At 21.5% G+C, this 20,589-nt stretch overlaps 1 protein-coding gene across 1 annotated transcript in view; it reads right to left on the reverse strand.

Annotated features, from left to right (window-relative positions):
• LOC112596837 overlaps positions 1-20,589 on the reverse strand; it is a 120,071-nt gene that overhangs the window by 16,464 nt on the left and 83,018 nt on the right. The window contains exons 26-30 of the mRNA XM_025342660.1: positions 5,213-5,362; positions 3,391-3,489; positions 2,147-2,342; positions 1,574-1,797; positions 1,270-1,415 (exon numbers count right to left, since the gene is read on the reverse strand). Of these exons, the coding sequence (XP_025198445.1) occupies positions 1,270-1,415; positions 1,574-1,797; positions 2,147-2,342; positions 3,391-3,489; positions 5,213-5,362 (815 nt within the window). The remainder of the gene's footprint in view (positions 1-1,269; positions 1,416-1,573; positions 1,798-2,146; positions 2,343-3,390; positions 3,490-5,212; positions 5,363-20,589) is intronic.

Genomic DNA, 20,589 nt, shown 5'->3' on the forward strand with positions numbered 1-20,589 from the left:
TCAAGTAATCGAAATTTCACTGTATACAAAGATTCGAATACTAATACATTGGTATAAGATTTAGGTTGTCTGACTTTCTATGATTTATTCTGTGTTGAAATTTGAAATGGATTAAAAAAATAAAGAAATCATAAATTTTTGTTTATTTTGTTATAATTTTATTCCATTGTCCAATAAGCGTTGTACAGTAGTGTTTTGATTTAGAAACTTGATTTGGTAAAGTTATAAAAAAAAAAAAAAAATGACAAAGAATTATAATAGTTAAATTTGAGCAGAATATAACTTTTTTCAATTATATTTTTTGTACAAGAACAATAAATTGAATGTTTTCAACTGATTTTAATATAATTTAAGTGCTCGAGAATTTTAATTTGAAAATCAATTTCACTAAGCAGAAAGTATGGTGCAAAAATGCTCATTAATATTGTTGAATTTGTGATCAGCGAAGCTAGTAGTTTCGGCCGGCCTACAAACATTGTAGTTATAATCGCTGAAGACCGGTTGAAACAACTGCTTTACTGACACGTCATTGTTTCGTGATCAATAACCCCAGCATCTGATTGAATTCAGTAACCTCCGTGCTGTCAATCTTTTCAACTTAATTTCGCTTTCTGGTTTTGAAAATCAATTCAGTAATGGTTATAGTTCGTTAGTCTGTACAATAATTATCTACACAGCTTGCTCTACAGTATTTTGAAAAAAATTAAACATTCATATGAAGTTTTTGAATAATAATTAGTAACTACAATACAAAACTAGTTCCTAATCAAATTATGTCACACGAAAATAATAAGCACGCTATAATTGTCTAAAATGTCTACTCTCTGCAAAGAAAATCTCATTAAAAAAATTATAAACCGTAATTTTCGTAATATGATAATTTAATACCTACCCCCTGGTGTCGAATAAAAGTATGTTTAAGTAAAAAATTTTAAATTATATATTTTAATAAAATACATCAAAATACTTTTTATAATTTAAATTATAAAAATAAATTGTATTGTTTATGACTATAAATTAATTAATTTTTAGTTGCGTTTGCTTTGTAAACAACTTTTGATTTTAGTATTTTAAACTCATTCATTTAGTTCAAAAACTTAAATAATTTATACTTGCAATATTTTTTAATTGTATAATAACTAAAAAAAAATTTACTTTTTATTTCAACTATACTAGCGTTTTAGCACTTAATAATATAAAATATTAAAATAATACCCTATTTAATAGGGCCTATTATAGCCTTAAATTAATATTTTTATAATTTTTTACTTGAGTCCAGCTATAATTTCCATAGCTCCATTGAAATTCCCAATGTTCCAGCATTCTTTGGCCACTCTTAAAAGACACGATAATATAGCTTTTTGATCTTCGTGTGTAGGTCGAGTGATTATAAGATGCGTTGTCCATGAACTCACCTAAACGTATAAGAACATACAAGCGTCAGAAAAATATCTAAAATTACATTTTTGAAATATAATTTTTATTTTATTTATTTTATCTGAGTTGAATAATAAATGCTGTATGATTTATAAAACATTAAAAGTAAAAACAAATAAACATTAATAGTACGTACTGCATTAAACCTTTCTATGAGCTTTTTGACAGAAGTGTTACATGCGTTTGCTCCATCTTGATCTAAAGTGACTTGCCGCAAAAAATCAAGTGGTGGAACGTCGTAAAACAAATCGTTTTCTCTATCACTTAAAAGTATTGCCACTTCTTCGGGGAAATGTAATATTCGCCGCAGCGAGTCTAATTCTGATGCAAAAGTGTCGTCCAGGTTTATCTCTCTGAATTCTACATTATTACATAAAAAGATATGATTTACTTATATTCTATACAGTTTTAAATAACTCTGTTACGTTAAAAATGTATTGATATAATACTGTGTATGTATAAATGATAATATTCACAAATTAAGAAAATCGTAATGAATTTTCTCATAATACATAAAGTCATTGTTTAACACAAATAGTTTCTATAAATTAAATTTTATTATTGTTTTATGTCATTATATAATAATATACTATTATAGAAAAAAAAAAAATATTAAATACTCAGGTATTAAATTAAACATTTTAAATTCAAATCAATAGTTGATAAAACATTGAATTAATTTAAATATAGTTAGGAATTTATTACTAACCTAAAGGTTTAGTAGGTTGATTTGGTGCAATTACAGAATGCAGCTCTAAGAAATTGCAGTCGATCTCCTGTAGAATTTTTAATAAAACAAAACCTATGTCACGTAATGATCTTTCAGTTGGTGTGGCCAATGTCCACTTGGAGTTGCGAAATTCAAGTAACACTTTGTTTCGATTTCTTCGGAATACTGTTTGCCACTATATTATTTTTGGAACATAAAATTGAATTATTATTCAAATATTAGTGATAATAATTTTTAAACTTATCACTATTATAAAAAAATAAAAAAATACTAGGTATTTATAGTACTATAGTATTTCGCAAATCAAACAAATCAAATGATCATTTGATTTGTAAATTTGAAAAAAAAAACTATTATTTTATAACATATAAAAAAAATATTAGTGAAACTCATAATTACAATAAATAGATGATGTTCTGGATTCAATAATCTCTTTCAAAATGCGTTTATTTAATTTATTAATAAATTATGCATTGTCTGAAGTAGATAGTCATATTACATTATAATATAAAGTTTATGACGTTATGTTGAAAAGGATTTATATAATTTATGTTCCTATAGTAATATTATATTAACTGCATGAGTAATTAAAGACAGAATTGATTATTCAATTTTACATTATTTAATGAATAATTAAATATAATATTAAATAACAAACCGTTAACAAAATATGCACATATTTCGCAAAAAAATATTGAAATAAGCTTATGATGTAGTAATTGAATAAATTTAAATGGTATATTCGGTCATGTTTTTAATTATTTTTGCATTTTTGCGATTGAAAAAAATTGACAGGGTTTTATTCGTTCAATATTAATTGAAGATTCGGTAAAGTCCAAGCGTACATGGAACAATAAAACATTGTGCAATTCAAATAGCTTGTTGAACAATAGAAAATCTATGAGTTTAAATTAATTTTGTAAAACACTGGTGATGCAATTAATCATTGTATTTTATAGTGTTAATACTAATTTTGGCTAAATTTAAAACTTTTTTATGCAAAAGTACGAGATAAGGGCTTGGTTCAATTTTATTACTTGTTCATTTTGTTTTATGTCGGAGTAAGACCCCAATTATTACATTTTAAAATACATTTCAAGATTTCATCAAGAATATATACAAATATACCTATATTAAAATAATCCAATATAATATAAAGTAAGGCAAATTATTGGAACTACAGAAATCTTAAAAAAAAAAAAAAAAAAACTAATTTCAATTACCTGGAGTAAATCTTGTGTATTTTGACACTTTGATAAAATTTTTGTTTTATTGTCGAGCAAAATAATCTTGTCCAAACTCAGCCCAAGCAAACGTGCAGCCTGTACAATATATATATATATATATATATATATATATATATATTTAAATAAACATAATATTGTTTATAATTAGGTAAATAATTATAATATTAGTTATACTGAATAGATCGTTTTATAACTGTACAATGAAGATTTAATCCACAAATCATAACAAATTGATTGACTGTATAGTTGTAAAAAAAAATATAATTTTAAATATTATTAGATATATAGATATATCTGTAATTACTATTATACGTTTTATGATTCATTTATAGGATACAAATAATACAAACATACTAAAAAGATTAATTAGTTATTAATTTTTAATGCACTAATTTTATTAATAACCTTACCATCGCAAAAATGTTTCAATTAAACAAAAATAACATTATAATGATATTACTCTATTGAATTTAAAATAAACTTAGGTATTAAACAACTTGTTAATACAAAATAAGAGTAATAATTAACTTTTTAGAGGTCTAAAAACAAATCTAACTAAATTATAATAACATAGTTATTTTATTAACCTAAAAATAAATTAACAAAACAAAATCGTTGTTATTTTATTTTTTAAATTATTTTCATTATTTACGAAAATAATCATATTAAAGTTTCAGAATATCATAACGAAAAACGATAAGCTTATATTGAAAATGGTTCATTAATTATGTGACAGTAATTTTTCTTAAGTCAACCTCTTTGCTCTAACCATTCACTATAAAATATTATGTGTCAACCAGTTTATTAAACGACAAGAGTGAACTAAAATTGAGAACAATCATGACAGTCAGCGAAACATTCGACGATGATAGTGGTTTTATCAACAAGGTTTATGTAATATATTAGCCTTGTTTCCGCTTTATTTCTTAACGATTTCTGTACCTTTAATGTCACATAATTTATCTACAAAATCTTAGATAGCGATGTCGTTAATTTTATCCAAATTGGCTTTTATTTTCTTATATGGTTAGTTTATTTATGTTTTATTTTAACTAATAACAAATTATTACCAATATAACTGATGTTTAAATTAAATTAAATTATAATTCACTAAAATTACAACAAAGTATTCATAATCAATTAAAACAGCAATAATTATAAGTGATAACTTTTTATGTAAGCATAAATACAAAAATGTATACATTTTACATAACAATAATATTTGTGTACCTTAAATATGATTATATTCACAACTTAAATTCAAGATATTATAACTTATAGTTATATATTTATAAGCGTTTAATGAAAAAATCGAAAAGATAAATAATTGTATTTAAAATATTCTTAACATCTATGTTTTATGTATAAAAAAAAAAAAATATATGCGTTTGAAATAATCTCAATCATAATTAATAGTTAATTTATTTAAAAAGAATATTTTGTTAAATATTTTTTTCTGATTATTATATTAATTGAATTTAATTAACACAATATATATAAATATATATATTAAAGAATTAAATATGTTAAAAAGCTTTTAATTACAAAAAACTAAAAGTCACATAATTGTTAGAAATAAATAGATTTTTTAAGTAAAATAGGCGACCAAGAATAAAATGTTAAACTTTAAAAGTTAAAATAAATATATGATATAAGTACAAATATTTGAATGGGAATAATAGATATAGGAGATCAATATAATTATATTTATTGGTTTTTAAATATTTATATTTTTTTATAGTTACCAAATCAAAAAATTATGTATCAATATAAATATAAACATATACGAGTATATTACCTTTGTTTTTGTTCTACCACGTTGAACTTCTTTGACGAAGTAAAAGTTACAACCAAACGCCGGTAAACGTTTACATCTCTCTACATAAATACGTTTTAGCTGCAATTCTGAATCATTTAAAAGTGTATGAGCAACAATCTTTTTCAATTCCTGTTAACAAAAAAAAAAAAAAAAACAAAAAAAACGTCATTTTTAAAATATCTAAGTTCAAACATAAAATGATCAAGAACAATTCGACAGACGTTACGTTGTTTTTGTTATTGTATTATAAAGTATATTATACTATATTGTACTGTGATACATTTCACGTCATGTCGTTACCAATTTATTTCCATAACGCGCCACAAGATAAACTAAATGGATTTTACATGTACGAGAAAACATTATCAAAACTGGTCAATAATAGTTGAAACCATAATAACTATTGTTAGTAATACATATCTAGAAAATACAAGTTTATTGGAACATTTGATTTATGGAAAAAAAAATAATAAATACTATAGTAACGTGACAGGTATTTGCCGAGATATTTTACTGGGATTAAATTCTGAAAATCTTTAATTACCGCATACCTAAAAACTAACAACCAACAAAATATAATATAACTCTATACGTAGTGTATAAATTATACAACTTTAAAATATAAATATTGCTAATTAAAAAAAAATATATGCCAAAACGTATATATACAGTTTTAGAGAAAAATTAAATTAATTAAATAAATAGGGATAAGCATAAAATTAAAAAATAAATAAATATTAGCTGTATATCTTATCTTTTATAGGATTATAGGAAATTATATTATTATAGTGATATCATAAATGTGTAGTTACATATTTTAACTCTAATGAAGATTTAGTTTATTATTATTACTTTTATCTAAAAATTTAACAGAATAAAAACAAATACAAAGAATTAGTTCAATTAGATATTTTTGATTAAGTACTAATGTTTAAGAAAAGTGACGATAAATTAAAACATACCAACTAATTAATTGCAATATATAATCTAATAAATAAGTTTTTATTTTAATATGTTATAGTTACCAAATTCAGTTAATTTTTCGGCTGTTGTATTTGCTGTTTGAAATTTTGAAATGTTATCATACTTTACATTTAAATAATATATATAATAAAGATAAATACTAACGGGAAAATAGTTCTGTACGTTTATGTATGAAATCTGAAACCTAACTGAACAGTTTGTCACATGACGATTTGCTTTTATACCATCTAATACATAGAAAAATTACCATACGAACAATTATTCAGTTGAACCAACCACAACTGTTTGGCGTTAAACTTGCGTAAAAATCCAATCAACCGTTTGTGATTCAAATAAACGGAATAAATATATTCTTTGACTGTTTATTGAAGTGCATAAATAATAATAATAACAAAAAAATATTGTTGATAAGACATTAAAAAAAAATTATATGGCTTAGTACTTTAGTTATTTTTTTACATATTAAAATTAAACAAGTGAAAATTATTTTTCCACAACTATGAAACTTGTCATTTAATCACCCGTAGTAATTGTTATAAAACCAAAACTAAATTTCTATTGCATTTTAATGGTTATTATTTATATTTTGATCAGTCATGTGAGTAGACAAAGGTTTTTAACATAAAAAAAGATTGTTTTCAATGAACTATATGAAAAAGTTCGAATGTTAATAACTGGACAAAACATAATGTTTTAAAAAAAAAACTTAAGCATTTTAATGTGCTTGTTCGTACAAACAATGTACAGCATATTATGCTTTAATTGTTGTGTTCACCGTTCAGAAAGATAGGGATTAATGATTACTAAAGCTCCATTGATTGTCACATAAAATGTAAAAGGAATTTATTATCTTTTATAAAATTCTAAAAAAATAATTTCAAACAAAAGTAGTGAATCGTTAGTGGTGACTACCGTTAGAAATAATTTATGTAGTAATAGTTAAGAATTCTAAAATTGTCTTTGTGATTACATTCAAGTCGTTTATTATATTTTTAATAAACCAATATTGCATTTTTCTTGACATTTTAATGCATACACATACACACATATATTTTTTTGATTTATTAGAATAATTTTTATTAGATTTATAAAATTTTCTTTAGAACTGTATTTGATTATTATTTGGTCTAAAAAATTACATACCATTAGACCTTAGAATAAATTTTATGGATATTTTAACATTATGCTGTATTACTATTCCAATTATTATTATAGATAATAGTATATGGGCATTGATTGGCGTTAAAATGTGGTAAAAATTAAATTAAGCCATTTATTCTATATGGATGTTGTTGTTTTTTACTGGGGTCAAACGTGTTTTTTCCATACTTTAAGAATTATTGAAAAATATAAACAGCTATAATAAAAATTATTTATAAATTTAAAAATTGTATGGAAAAATATCGATCATCACAAATAATATCACGTACGTTTTTTTTTAGGGGGAGGATAGAAATATTAAAAAACAGTTTATTAAGCTTAGATACGATAGATACGATATTACTCTGTATGTATAATTGTTTAAAAATTTCTCTATATGCTAATAAGATAATGCAAAAAAAAAAAATATTTATACATTTTAATAACATCACCACGATAAATTGTAGGAATATATGGTATAATTTTGTTATACCAAGTTATACTTATTTCTTATTTTTTATAAATAGCTTGTTTATAATATTACTATTTTAAGAAAATGTTGGTAAATAAATGCAGTATTAAGGCCTGGTCAACAAAGATCTCCAATAACATAAAAAAAAAAAAAATGATATTATGTTCTATTTTATTAATCTCTTATTTATTTCAATATTAGTTTAAGGCTTTATAAAAATATATTTTTTTAATATATTTTATAGATTCAATGTAAAATTTAATAGTTATCCAAACTTTTATCAATCAAATTGAAAATTTAGTGCTAGCAGTCCTTTTTTTTAATAATTTAACACCTGTATGAATATAAATCCTTCATACACATCATATCAATAATATTTTAATTTAAAATAATAATTTATTCAGTCAATACAACTAATGATATGATTTTGATAAGTAATAATTCTAGAATAGTACCTCATTAAACTGATAAAAATATTAATCAGTCAAGCGTTATCTATAAATATCTATACAAATAAAATCCGACTAAATATTATATGCCAATGAAAATAAAAAATAAAACATTTATTAATTTGTAAAATACAATTTTTGCAAAAGCATGCATTTCGTATGCCTCCTAAAAGCATATCACAAACCAGCTCTGTAAAGAATATGTCTTTAACTTTTACACAACATTTCAAGTACAACATATCCGATGGTGAAGTACCCTCTACAAACGGAGTATGTCAGCTCTTTATTGGAAATTTTACAAATGCGTCTTATGTTTAACAATATTACTTTTTGTAAAAGAACACCTCATAAATACCCGACAATCGATCTTGTGAATTTTTATTCATAGCTACTACTCTTGAATATATTTTAAAATAATGTGACCCTTAAAGAAGTAACCTATACATTATTTTATAGTAATATTATTTAGAATTAAAATGTTTAAAATTATTGGATTGTGCATGATACAAAATGAATTGTATTTTAACAAAGTACTTTAAGCTAGTATATTTTTTAAACGTTTATAAAATATTCAGAATTTTAAAGTAGGTAGTGTTAGAACTAAAAATATTAAATGAATATTATTGTAATCATTTTGAAAATCATTTATTTATAATCTTGACTTAAGTACTATTTTTTTTTCTAATTTTTGAGTACCATTAAATAAGCAAATTACAGAACATGATTATTCTAATATTTTCCAGTAAAATTTATTATTATTATTATTGTTATAAGGTATGAGGTAGATACATTGGGAAATATTGTAAGTATTTAAGTAAATTTTATCTTTTTAAAAATTTAATTTTTAATAGTGATTTTATGAGTTATAGTTTTGCGTTTTATAATAATATACTTTTTAAAGAATATTTTTATCATAATTAATTACTACCAAAAGTTGTTTAAATATTTCTTTTATTTTTAATTCATCTTTATCTATTGAATTTATAATTAATTTTGGACCTAAGAAAAGTGAACTTGTTATAATATTGATAAAATATTATTTTTTAAATTAATAACTTATGTTATTATAAAAGTTATTGCGACATAATTGTATCAGATAAATATTGTATTAAAAATACTGAGCTATTCGTTTTTTCTAGTATCATTAATGAGATGCAAATTAATTAATAATATGATGAACGATTATTTTGTTTAATAGATTACTATTTGTATCATTTTTATTCGTACATTATAATATAGAATACAAAAATGACTATTGCTTTTTACGAATTTATCTATGTATAATATAATAAACATTCGAATAATAATGATCAGATAGGAGTAGCTATTAGTTTTTAGCATTGATCAAATTAGAACTAATAAGATAGACTCATTGGATAACATTTTATAACTGTAGGTAATCATTATAAATTTTAAATTATTTACTGAATAGGCCTAAGTAGAAATCATAAAATTATACTTTTAAAAAAAACAAAAATGTACCTATAAGTAACAAAAAAAAAAAATTAATATAACTGACTCTAAAGTGACCCACATATTTTATAAATGATTTCTAATCTAGTTTTATGGAAAAATATTAAAAATTGATTTGGTTAAGTTTATACGAATACCATTATTTATTATTCATTAATCATTATATTTTATTATTTTATTTTGTAATATAAATTATATATTATTATATTTTGGATATTATGTTAAATTTTAAAACAATAGTAAAATATCATTGAGCATAAAATTTTATGAAAATAACATAGATTCATCAGCGTCATTTTCAAATGATATTTTACAATTTATTAATAGGTATTAGCTATTACTAATAATACGTAAGATAGGTTGAACTAATTTTCCAAAAAAATCACATAGAGTATTTAAAAGCTATTGTTTTATTATAATATATTATACCATATTTATATATTATTTTATTAATTCATAAAGCTAATATCAATTTTACTGTAAAATGGCGTAAAGAAGGGACTTAGATTATTAAGAACCGGAACAAAAATCGGAACCAATATATTTTAAAAGAAAAATTTCTAGTCGCACAACAATTACTTTGTTTTTTATTCCTTTTATAGTCATTTTTACAAACATAAAGAGTGCTTTGATAAGTTGTTTATTTCTAACTAAATCTTAAAATTTAAACAGAAAAACTTAATATAATTTATACCTTTATTTTAGATTTGTATACAAATTAATAATTATATAGAATACCTATTGATACTGAAGAAAAAATAATTTGAACAGCTAAATACTGATGTTGACCATAATAAAAAGGTTATCTCCTACTTTTATCTTTAACTTAATTTTTGTTTAAGCTGTAAGAGGAATTAGAATATTTTAACGAAGTATTTTAGTTCTGGAATTGAAAATCGCGTCAAGAGGTTTGTGATATAAGTAGCATAATTAAAATTAGTCTAAATATTTTAAAATGTATATAGTGTATAGATAATCATAATATAAATAATACCAAACATTTTTTAATTTCTACTATTTACATTTTCTTTGTTAAAATAAAATAATTAAAATTGACAATAAATATGATTATTATAGTCATTTTTTAATTTAATATGAAATTTTCACAACATTTAAACTGAAAATATTTATTAGAAAAACTTTTGATTATAAATTTTCTATATTTTTAAATATGCTTGTAATAAAACGTTTAGAAAACCTCGTATCAAATTTGCAATTCTTAGGTGTAAAAATTAAAGACATTAAAAATATGATCTACAAAATAGTTGTCAAATTGTTGTAGTTTTGACAAAAATTATTAACATTTGAACATGGGCTTCAGAAAAAATGTACCTCTGTATTTTGATATTATCAAATTTTACAATAAAATTTAAAATAGATTTTTTAGTGTTTTGATTGAGAATAAAAATTATTATCAGCTAAGAGAAATAAAATCATCCACCCTCCCTTGGTTGCCCGACACATCACTCCCGCGCAGACATCAAATCGTACTCAACAGATTACGAATTGGCCATACACTTTACACTCATGAACATCTAATGAGCAAAAAGGAACAACCTATATGCACCTCATGCAACACCGTGACTACTGTCAAACACCTTCTAACAGAATGCCTCCTCACAAAAGATGCTAGAGACAAACTCATGCTCCCCAACAACCTTTGTGAAATACTAGCACCAAACACGGAAAGAACAGCTTCACTCCTAGAACTTCTCAAAGAAACAAACCTTCTGCAAAAAATATAACACAAATCCTAACATACCACATACAATCCATATATTATATATTTATTTGTATCATATTAATTATCTTATATACTTTTTTTTGTTTTCTTCTTTATGCTCTAGTATCATTAAGTAAATTATAATTAAACTGTAACATGTATATTTTAAACGCCAATAACCCTGGCAGTTGAGGCGTATTTCTAAATAAAAAAAAAAAAAAAAAAATTATTATCAATATTTATGGGAGAACAGTTAAAAGATAAACATTTATAATGTCTATAATTAATTTAAAAACATATGAAATATTTTGGAAAAAATACTAGATTTTATATTTATTCTAATATGAGAATATCATGTGTCTATAGTTAATTTATTTAAATGACAATAAAATAACAAATCAATTTTATCAATAATTGATGGGTAAATATTTCTAGTTTTCGTATTAGATTTTTCTTATTGCCAAAAAAAAGTGGTAAAGAGAAAAAACCTCAGATCTCCCAAGATCTAGTTAGAATTCACCATCATAAACCATCCTTGAAGACTTACATTTAAAACTAACGTAAGACATATATAATAAATGAAACTAATACATTTAATACTTAACTTAGAATCCAAAGCAGTAATAATTATAAAATATCTAGGAACTTGCATGGATGTGAATGAAATGAGAAGATAAGGTTTTATTTATTTACCGTTTAGATTTTAAATAGAGTATTGAATGTATGTATTTTACAATTATGTGTGTTTTTGTCTACCTTTCGTCACCTTTTTAAGCAGAAAAAATGACTTGATTATATTTTTTAATAGAAAATAGAATTTAGATAGAACAATAAGGAGATAAAAAGGATAAAATTATTAAACATTTTCAAATAATTGGGAAAAACAAAGTAAATAAACAAATAATTAAAAAAACAGGAATTTTATGCAAAATTAGTTTTTGACTTAACAAATTATTTGCCATTAAAATCTGTAGTGATTTATCTTAATGATTTTTGTTTCTAATCTCATTTATATATAAAAAGGAAAGTAGGTATAAACGCTCTGTTGTAGTAAATTATTTATTGAGTGTACTTCTCCATTGAACTATAATGTATGTATTAATATAAAAAACAATTCTGAACAATAACAATCAGTATATTTTACAATATACTTGTATAATCGTTATTAAAGTAATTTATTTTATTATTAATAAAACGATAGATTAAGCTAATTGTTGCTAAAATTATTGCATTTTAAAATTTCATTGCATGCAAAAGCATAATTGTTTGCGTGCGTTAAAAGTTTTAATTATCCATACATAACAATTTTAAATAACTAAAAAAAAAAAAAATAAGTAAAATCTTTTATTTAAACATTTATTTTTTTAAATTTAAAATGTCTACAAAAAAAAAATGTTATTATATCTTAATTGATTTAGTTTTTTTGCTTTTTTATTTAATCCAAAAACATATAATTGTAGATACTTAAACTACCAATTTTTTAGTTATCATTTCTCCACAAATAATTATTTTCAAAATATGTTGACTCTTATTGATCTATTAATAGACATTTTCAATTTATATTTTTTTTACATTTTGATAAAAACCTTTTGGTAGGTTGAAAAAATTTAAAAAAAGCACATAACATTTTTTTTATAGACATTTTTTAGTTGTTTAAAAATGTTATGTATGGATAATTAAAACGTTTAACGTACGCAAACAATTATGCTTTTGCATGCAATGAAATTTTAAAATGCAATAATTTTAGCAACAATTAGCTTAATCTATTGTTTTATTAATAATAAAATAAATTACTTTAATAACGATTATACAAGTATATTGTGAAATATACTGATCGTTATAGTTCAGAATTGTTTTTTATATTAATACATACATTATAGTGACTTTTGCTTCAATGGAGAAGTACACTCAATAAATAATTTACTACAACAGAGCGTTTATACCTACTTTCCTTTTTATATATAAATGAGATTAGAAACAAAGCAATACAGATTTTAATGGTTAATAATTTGTAATGCATTGATTTATATTTTCCTAAAACAATTTACAGGTTATGTTCCTATAATTGTACTTCTAATTATTTAGTAGTATAGATATTTCAAACCAAAGTTTTTTAAGTGTCTATAACAAAGCTTAAAGTGTTATGTTTCATTCTAATTAAAAAAAAAAAAAAAAATGTAAAAAAGTTTAATTTTTTTTACTCAAATAAATTTTAAAGTATTTGTGATACTTATATTCTATATAATATAAAATATAATAAAATAATTCATAATATAATTAGATTACTGTTATTTTTATTAAACTAACTAGTTTTTTTTTTTTAATAATTAGCGTTACTTTAAAATCAAAATATTAAGTAATCAATAATTAAATTGATTGTATTACATAATTGAAGTGTACGAGTATGTACTATTATATAGGTTCAACAATTTATTTAGTCAAATTTTAAATAACATTCAGACTAATTGTTATTTGTTTGTAACTCTACATCATTAATTTTATGTCCAGACTGAATAATTATGTTAAATATATGTCAATTTAGAAAATAATCCTTAAATTATGCTAAACAATATTATGCAAATTAACTGTGAAATGCTAGTTATAGTATTTTCCTTTATTACTTTAATAAATAATTAAATAAAAAGTGTGCATATATATAAACTAAAAATATTTTTTATTGAAATTAATAAAATAATAAGTACGTCATTTTTGAAAAAGTTAATTTTTTTGAAGAATATGTTTCAAATCCGAATTTTGAAACAAATTTATACATATCTATTATAGAACATTACTAAACTAAAATATATTTAAATATATATGGTACGAGTATAACGAAATCTTATTAATATCTTACACATATGGTACATAAATAGCATATAAATGACTTACAAATTATTTTTAAATATAATAAATATATACTATAAAAACATTAATTATTAAAATAATTTGTTCTCTAAGGTTGATACAGTTCGTTATTTAGGAAATATTGTGCGTATAAATGTGATCAAGATATACAATTAATGTTCGCTTTAATATTTTTAGAGAACAAAAGAACACAGTTTTTGCTAAATATTTTGTTGTTCTTCAAATTTATATAATATTAAAGAAACGTAAATTGTATTGTAAGTACATTATTGTTTTTGATTTTGAGCAGAGATATGAATGTTTTATTTTTACAATGATATATTTTTATTTTAGTGTACCTTTTAGAGTACCAAGAATACTTAAGTTTCCTCTTTAATATATTTCACGTTAAAAAATGAATTTGGTTGGTACTTTGGAAGAAAAAATGTGAATCATTTCTTATAATTTATACATCTTATCAATCGGGAAAAAATAATACAGAAAAATGGGAATTCAATTATTGTTTTTTAGTTAAAAATGTAAAACATTTTAATTTATATAGCTTAGGAAATTTCTAATGATAACTGAAATTTTAACAATTCAATTAATGCCTTCTTATAAGTATATTTAACTGAAATCAAAAAAACTAAAAATATTTTTTTCAAAATTATTTTTGTAAATATTTCAAATTAAAATTAAAAAAAAAAATAAATATTGTTTTTAATTCTTTAAACAAAGAATAATTATTTTAATTATTTGTATTGTAATTCTAAAATACTGTTGAGAACTTGACATTTGTATGTTTATTATTATATCTTAATATACACAATTATAATTTAAATGTATTGCGATTAATATTAAGCTAATGGCAATTTATACTGTAATAATAATAATAATAATAATAAAGTAAATTACTTTAGTAGTGATATTAATATATAATAAAATATACTTGGTAATATAGACTGACACTCAACATCTACTGTAGAGTAAAGTGGTTATCTATTTGCTCATTTTTATTTTTATTTTTTTAACAGTGATTATAGGTCTTAATGCAGTCAAAAAACACTATCTTTATATATTCCTGCGTATAAGTTATCAAAAACAGTTATATGTCAAACATATGAAGTATTTATATTTTGAAATAGATTCATAATGCTTAAATTTGAACAATAAACTCAAAATTCTCTAATTAATATTGAAATTAATACATGTATAAAAATCTTTCAATGTCTATAAACAATAATAAATGATTGTAAGTTAAAATAAAAAAACTGTAATTTTTAATAAATGTTTTAAAACCGGAGATTTTGCACATTGATCACATTCTTTTGAGTCTAGTTAGTTCACGTTCTTTACTCAGTAATATTTTCTAGGTGATAACATAATGGTTTATCGTTGTTATTATTAATTACTGTTGTCTTTATACTACGCGCACATATACACACATTTATAAATAAAAAAAAAAATTACCCATATATATAATATAATATATGCGTGTATACTGTGTATGCGTAAACAATAAACATAATATACATAAAGGAACATATACATTATACATAAATATATTTATATATATATATAAATGTAGTATGTATATGTCTGTACCTGTATTCATTTCTGGTATACTTTAAATATATGCAAATAGAATCCAATGTTATTACAAAAAAATTAAAACATAATACAACTTGAATGTATAATATCCCGAAAATAATATACAATCCAGTTAAATAAAAGTCATAGTACGGGCATAAAAAGAATAAATCATAGCATAGAAATGAAAATTATTTTTGATTTTAGTAGCTTAAACGGATACAGACCCAATCGGTTGAGAATCATTGCTAGTTTTTTTTTCTAAGTGAGGTAATAAGGAGCAGTGTTAGCGTAGTGAATTTTTTTTTTTTTATAAGAAACTTATACTCATTTTTTAATTTCAATATAACAGTTTTTAATTGTTAAAATATTTTGTAATTTCACCATAATATAAAAATACTTTAACTTATATTATAATAATTTGTCTTATTGTCAAAACGTCAAGTGCCAAAACTACTTAAACATTTGTAATCATATATATATATATATATATATATATATTGGTAAAGGTACCAATTTGTAATTATACTTGACGTTGACTTTTCAATTATTCTAAAACTTTTTAATATTATTAAACTTTTAAAAACATCACTTTTTATTACCCTTTCTTTATATATACATCGATTAATTAACTATGTTATTATTAATTATAATAAGTTAATAATTATCATTTAAGAGGTGGCCAATTAAAATAAATAAATTACAAATGAAAAAAAAAAAAATTATTCGATTCATTTTATCTCAATCAATTCATTATAATTTAAGTAATATTGTTAAGCTACATAAATATAATGAATGCCAAAAAGTGAAATATAATATTATGAAATGAAAACGAAGTTAGTTTAAAGCTGTGATGAAGTATTTGAATTATTCTTATCTCAAAGTGAAATAATAAAAGATAACTAACATGTTTTTGACTCCATTCAGAATTTTTTTTTTTTTCATTTTTTATTATATAAATCAAAAAATGAATAAATTTAATCATATTGGAAAAATATTACATAATATGGTATTATATTAATTTTAAAATATTCTAATTACACATTTTGTCGTATAATAACTAAGTAGTTTGTAATAATTATGATAATAACCACAAACAACATTGTTGTTAAATACAAAAAAACCATACTTCGTAATATAAATATATTCTATGTAAAATTATTATTCTATAAAATCAGTAACTCGTATTATAATTTATTTAACGTTATAATTATAATGGGTGATTTTTTTAAAAAAAATTCAGAAATATTAATTTTGTGATAAATATGGTAAATTAATATTTTTATTTTTGAAAACTTCCAAATTAGTAAACATTATATTTTAATTGCAAGAAACGAATCAGTCGATAACCTAGGTCAAAAGCCTTGATATTAGAAATTTAAATTAAATAAACTTTGAAATATCTGAATAAAAATATTTACAGTATAATAAATGAATAAATCACATGTTATCATTAATAAATTATAAATATATTATTTGTTTAATATTTATATTTTAAATTAGTTGTAACTGTATAATTAAAAATGTTGAGGATTATATAATAATTGATAATAAGATGCAAGAGTACTATTAGTTATTGAACATTTTCACAGTTTATGATACTTTATTTTATAAAAACTAAATTTTTTTAAATTTAAAAATATTAATTTTCGAAAAACATTATATCACTAGGTACCAAATCATCATATTTTTATAATTATTCAAAGTTTAGATTTGTTTTTTTTTTTAATTTACCTACGCATTATACATTTAATATACAGTAGATGTTACTTATTGATGTTACTCTAAATTGTACTAAATAAACTTAACTATTTTAATTTAACTTGAAAATCTTATTTAAGTTTAAAGTGAAATATCTTTGATAATTACATACTATTAGTGTAGTAAATGTATTACTTTTTACTAAACATATTTTCACATATCAATTAATTCAAATTTAATAATAATTATAAATTGTATATTTTAAAAACGTATATTTATTTACAAATTGTTTTATACCTACTATTTAAAGTCATGTTCGATTAAAACGAAAATAAAGTGTATTCAAAAAATAATTTTAAAAAAAAGTGTTGTACGATTGGCATAAATATATAGTACAATGACAATGTTTTTGTTTTATAATACCAAAAAAAATATTTTAAATATTTAATATATATATATGTGTGTGTGTGTGTGTGTGTGTAATTATTATGTATAGAATATTAATATAAATAAAACAGTAATTTATTTTTATATATAATACAGTACTAGGTATTTACTTATAAAGTACTTGACTCAGACGGTATTTTCAAAAGACTAGACTCAGGGATTTATTTTTTTTTTTTATGAACCAAAAATAGTGATAGGTACCTTACTACATTGGACGATTATAAAATTTCTTTCGTGCGTTCCAATAACACTATTCCATTTATGGTTCTATTATACTGGTTTGCAGCTTTATCAATACTGACTGCCCTATATATATATATATATATATATATATATATATATATATTATACACAACACACGTATAAAATATATAATATAATTCACATAAACGTTAATATATTGTTACATTACATTCTGTATTAAAGATGATGTTTATTCATAAGCTAAGTGAGTTAACGATACATAAAAATAAATAAATAGTTAAGAAATAAACAATTATTTGTAGAAACATTAAAAGTAAAATATATGGTAAATATTGTCACATGAATGAATGTAAGAATTACAAAAGAAGCACAATTTTTTGAAGACAACTAATAAATTTAAAAAATTCAGGTTATTCAAATAATTTGTTTTTTTTTCTTTTAGTTTCTTGTATAATAATATTTTAGAAATTTATTCTATTACAGAAATTATGCATAGTAACCTATTGGAAAAAAATAACTTTATGCTCAGAAAAAAGTAAATATGCTTACAAAATAAATATTAATTTAACATATTTTGAACACAGCTAAGTTTCATCTAAATATGTGAAATATGTATAGACTATAGGTATATTATAAAAATGTATGTATCATTTATTATTGTACTATTATAATTAGTAATGGAAATTAACATTGTAAAAAGAACCATACTAACCAATTCGTGAAGATTTCCGATCACAAATCTACTATATTTCTCTCTGTTTCCAGTGTAACAACAGCAAATCCAAATCAAATACAATATGGACAATTACTTGCAATATATTAACTTTGTTTGATAATCAATCTATATCTTATAAAAAAGTACGTATAATAATAAACACCTACGAGGTTGTTAAATTTATTGGAATAAACAAACGAACTGGAAAAACATGGGACCGTGGCTCACCATGCGATCGGACGATACTGCATAATATTTTTATTTACACGGACGCTAACATACACATGGGCCGGCGATAAAACTGCTTTATACCATTCCCTACCGTTTATTAGTTAACGACCGAATGCGGAATGACACTCATGTTGAGTAGAAGAGAGAAAAAAAACTACTGGAGGATAATTACACTGTTAATTATTAATAAGTATCCATACTTTAAGAAATATTAGCTGGCTACCTAACCATTATTGAATAATTATTATTCGTAATATAATCATTAATATTTGTGTTAAAAATAGTTATGTTCTAATCGATTTAATTAGTTTGTTGAATCAAAACATTGACATACATTTTATTCTATAAAATATTAAAAGATATCAAAAGCATTTTATAAAAATGAAAATCCATACGAATCATAACATTATAATTAGATTATTTATATAATAAAAAGGAATTAGGTTTAATATGGTTGTAGATAACACGCTATTGTAAATTACCTAATTCAATTATTTTCATAGAAAAAGAAGTGTATTATTTTTGATTAGGTATTAATATCATTTATAGAGAAAATTGTTTATTAAATTGATACATTTTTGAAAGGTGTAATATCATATTATAAGTAAATAGTAGGTATTTTATAATATTTAGTTTAACAACAAATTATAACTGTTTTAGATGTTTTCCACATTATATTTTACAAATTATCAATTAATTTATTAACTTTCCACGGTAATAATTATTTCACCACTTAAAATGTATAAATAAGTCTAGATATTCTTATTTTATAAAATTAGGCCTATTTATTTCAACTAAAACTATTTAAAAAAAATCAATTAATTGTATAAATATTATTGGATATATTTACATATAATTTATTATAAATATCGTTGTATACGTATAGTTTGAGTTGTTATTGAATTAAAATCAACTGAATAGGTAAGTTTATTGAATAAAAATAATTGCATACAAACTGATTAAGTATCATAGTCTTTTTAAATAATTCTAGTTATTGAAATTAAAATTTCATAAGTAGGTACTAATCATAATTTGGTATAAATATACAAATAAATAAATAAAGTTAAAAAATAATGTAATGTAATTCTTTAATTTCGTTTGTTTTTTGTAAAAAAAAAAAAAATAAATAATATAAATATAAACATTTGTATTTTTCACAAATAATGAAACAATATTATAGAAAATAATATAATTTGTTATAATACGATAAAAATATTAAACAAGTAATTTTTCATAAAATAAAAGTACATATTTAGTTTAGTAGATATTTTTTTGTTAAAAATACAAACGGATAACTTCAAGTTTCATTTAAAAATTATTTCATTATTAATGAATAGTGATCATTGAACTGATATTATATTATACTCTATAAAACCTTTTTGT

The sequence above is a fragment of the Melanaphis sacchari genome, unplaced genomic scaffold (genome assembly GCF_002803265.2).
Source record: "Melanaphis sacchari strain LSU unplaced genomic scaffold, SCAv2.0 Contig34_pilon_pilon, whole genome shotgun sequence".
NCBI lineage: Eukaryota > Metazoa > Arthropoda > Insecta > Hemiptera > Aphididae > Melanaphis > Melanaphis sacchari.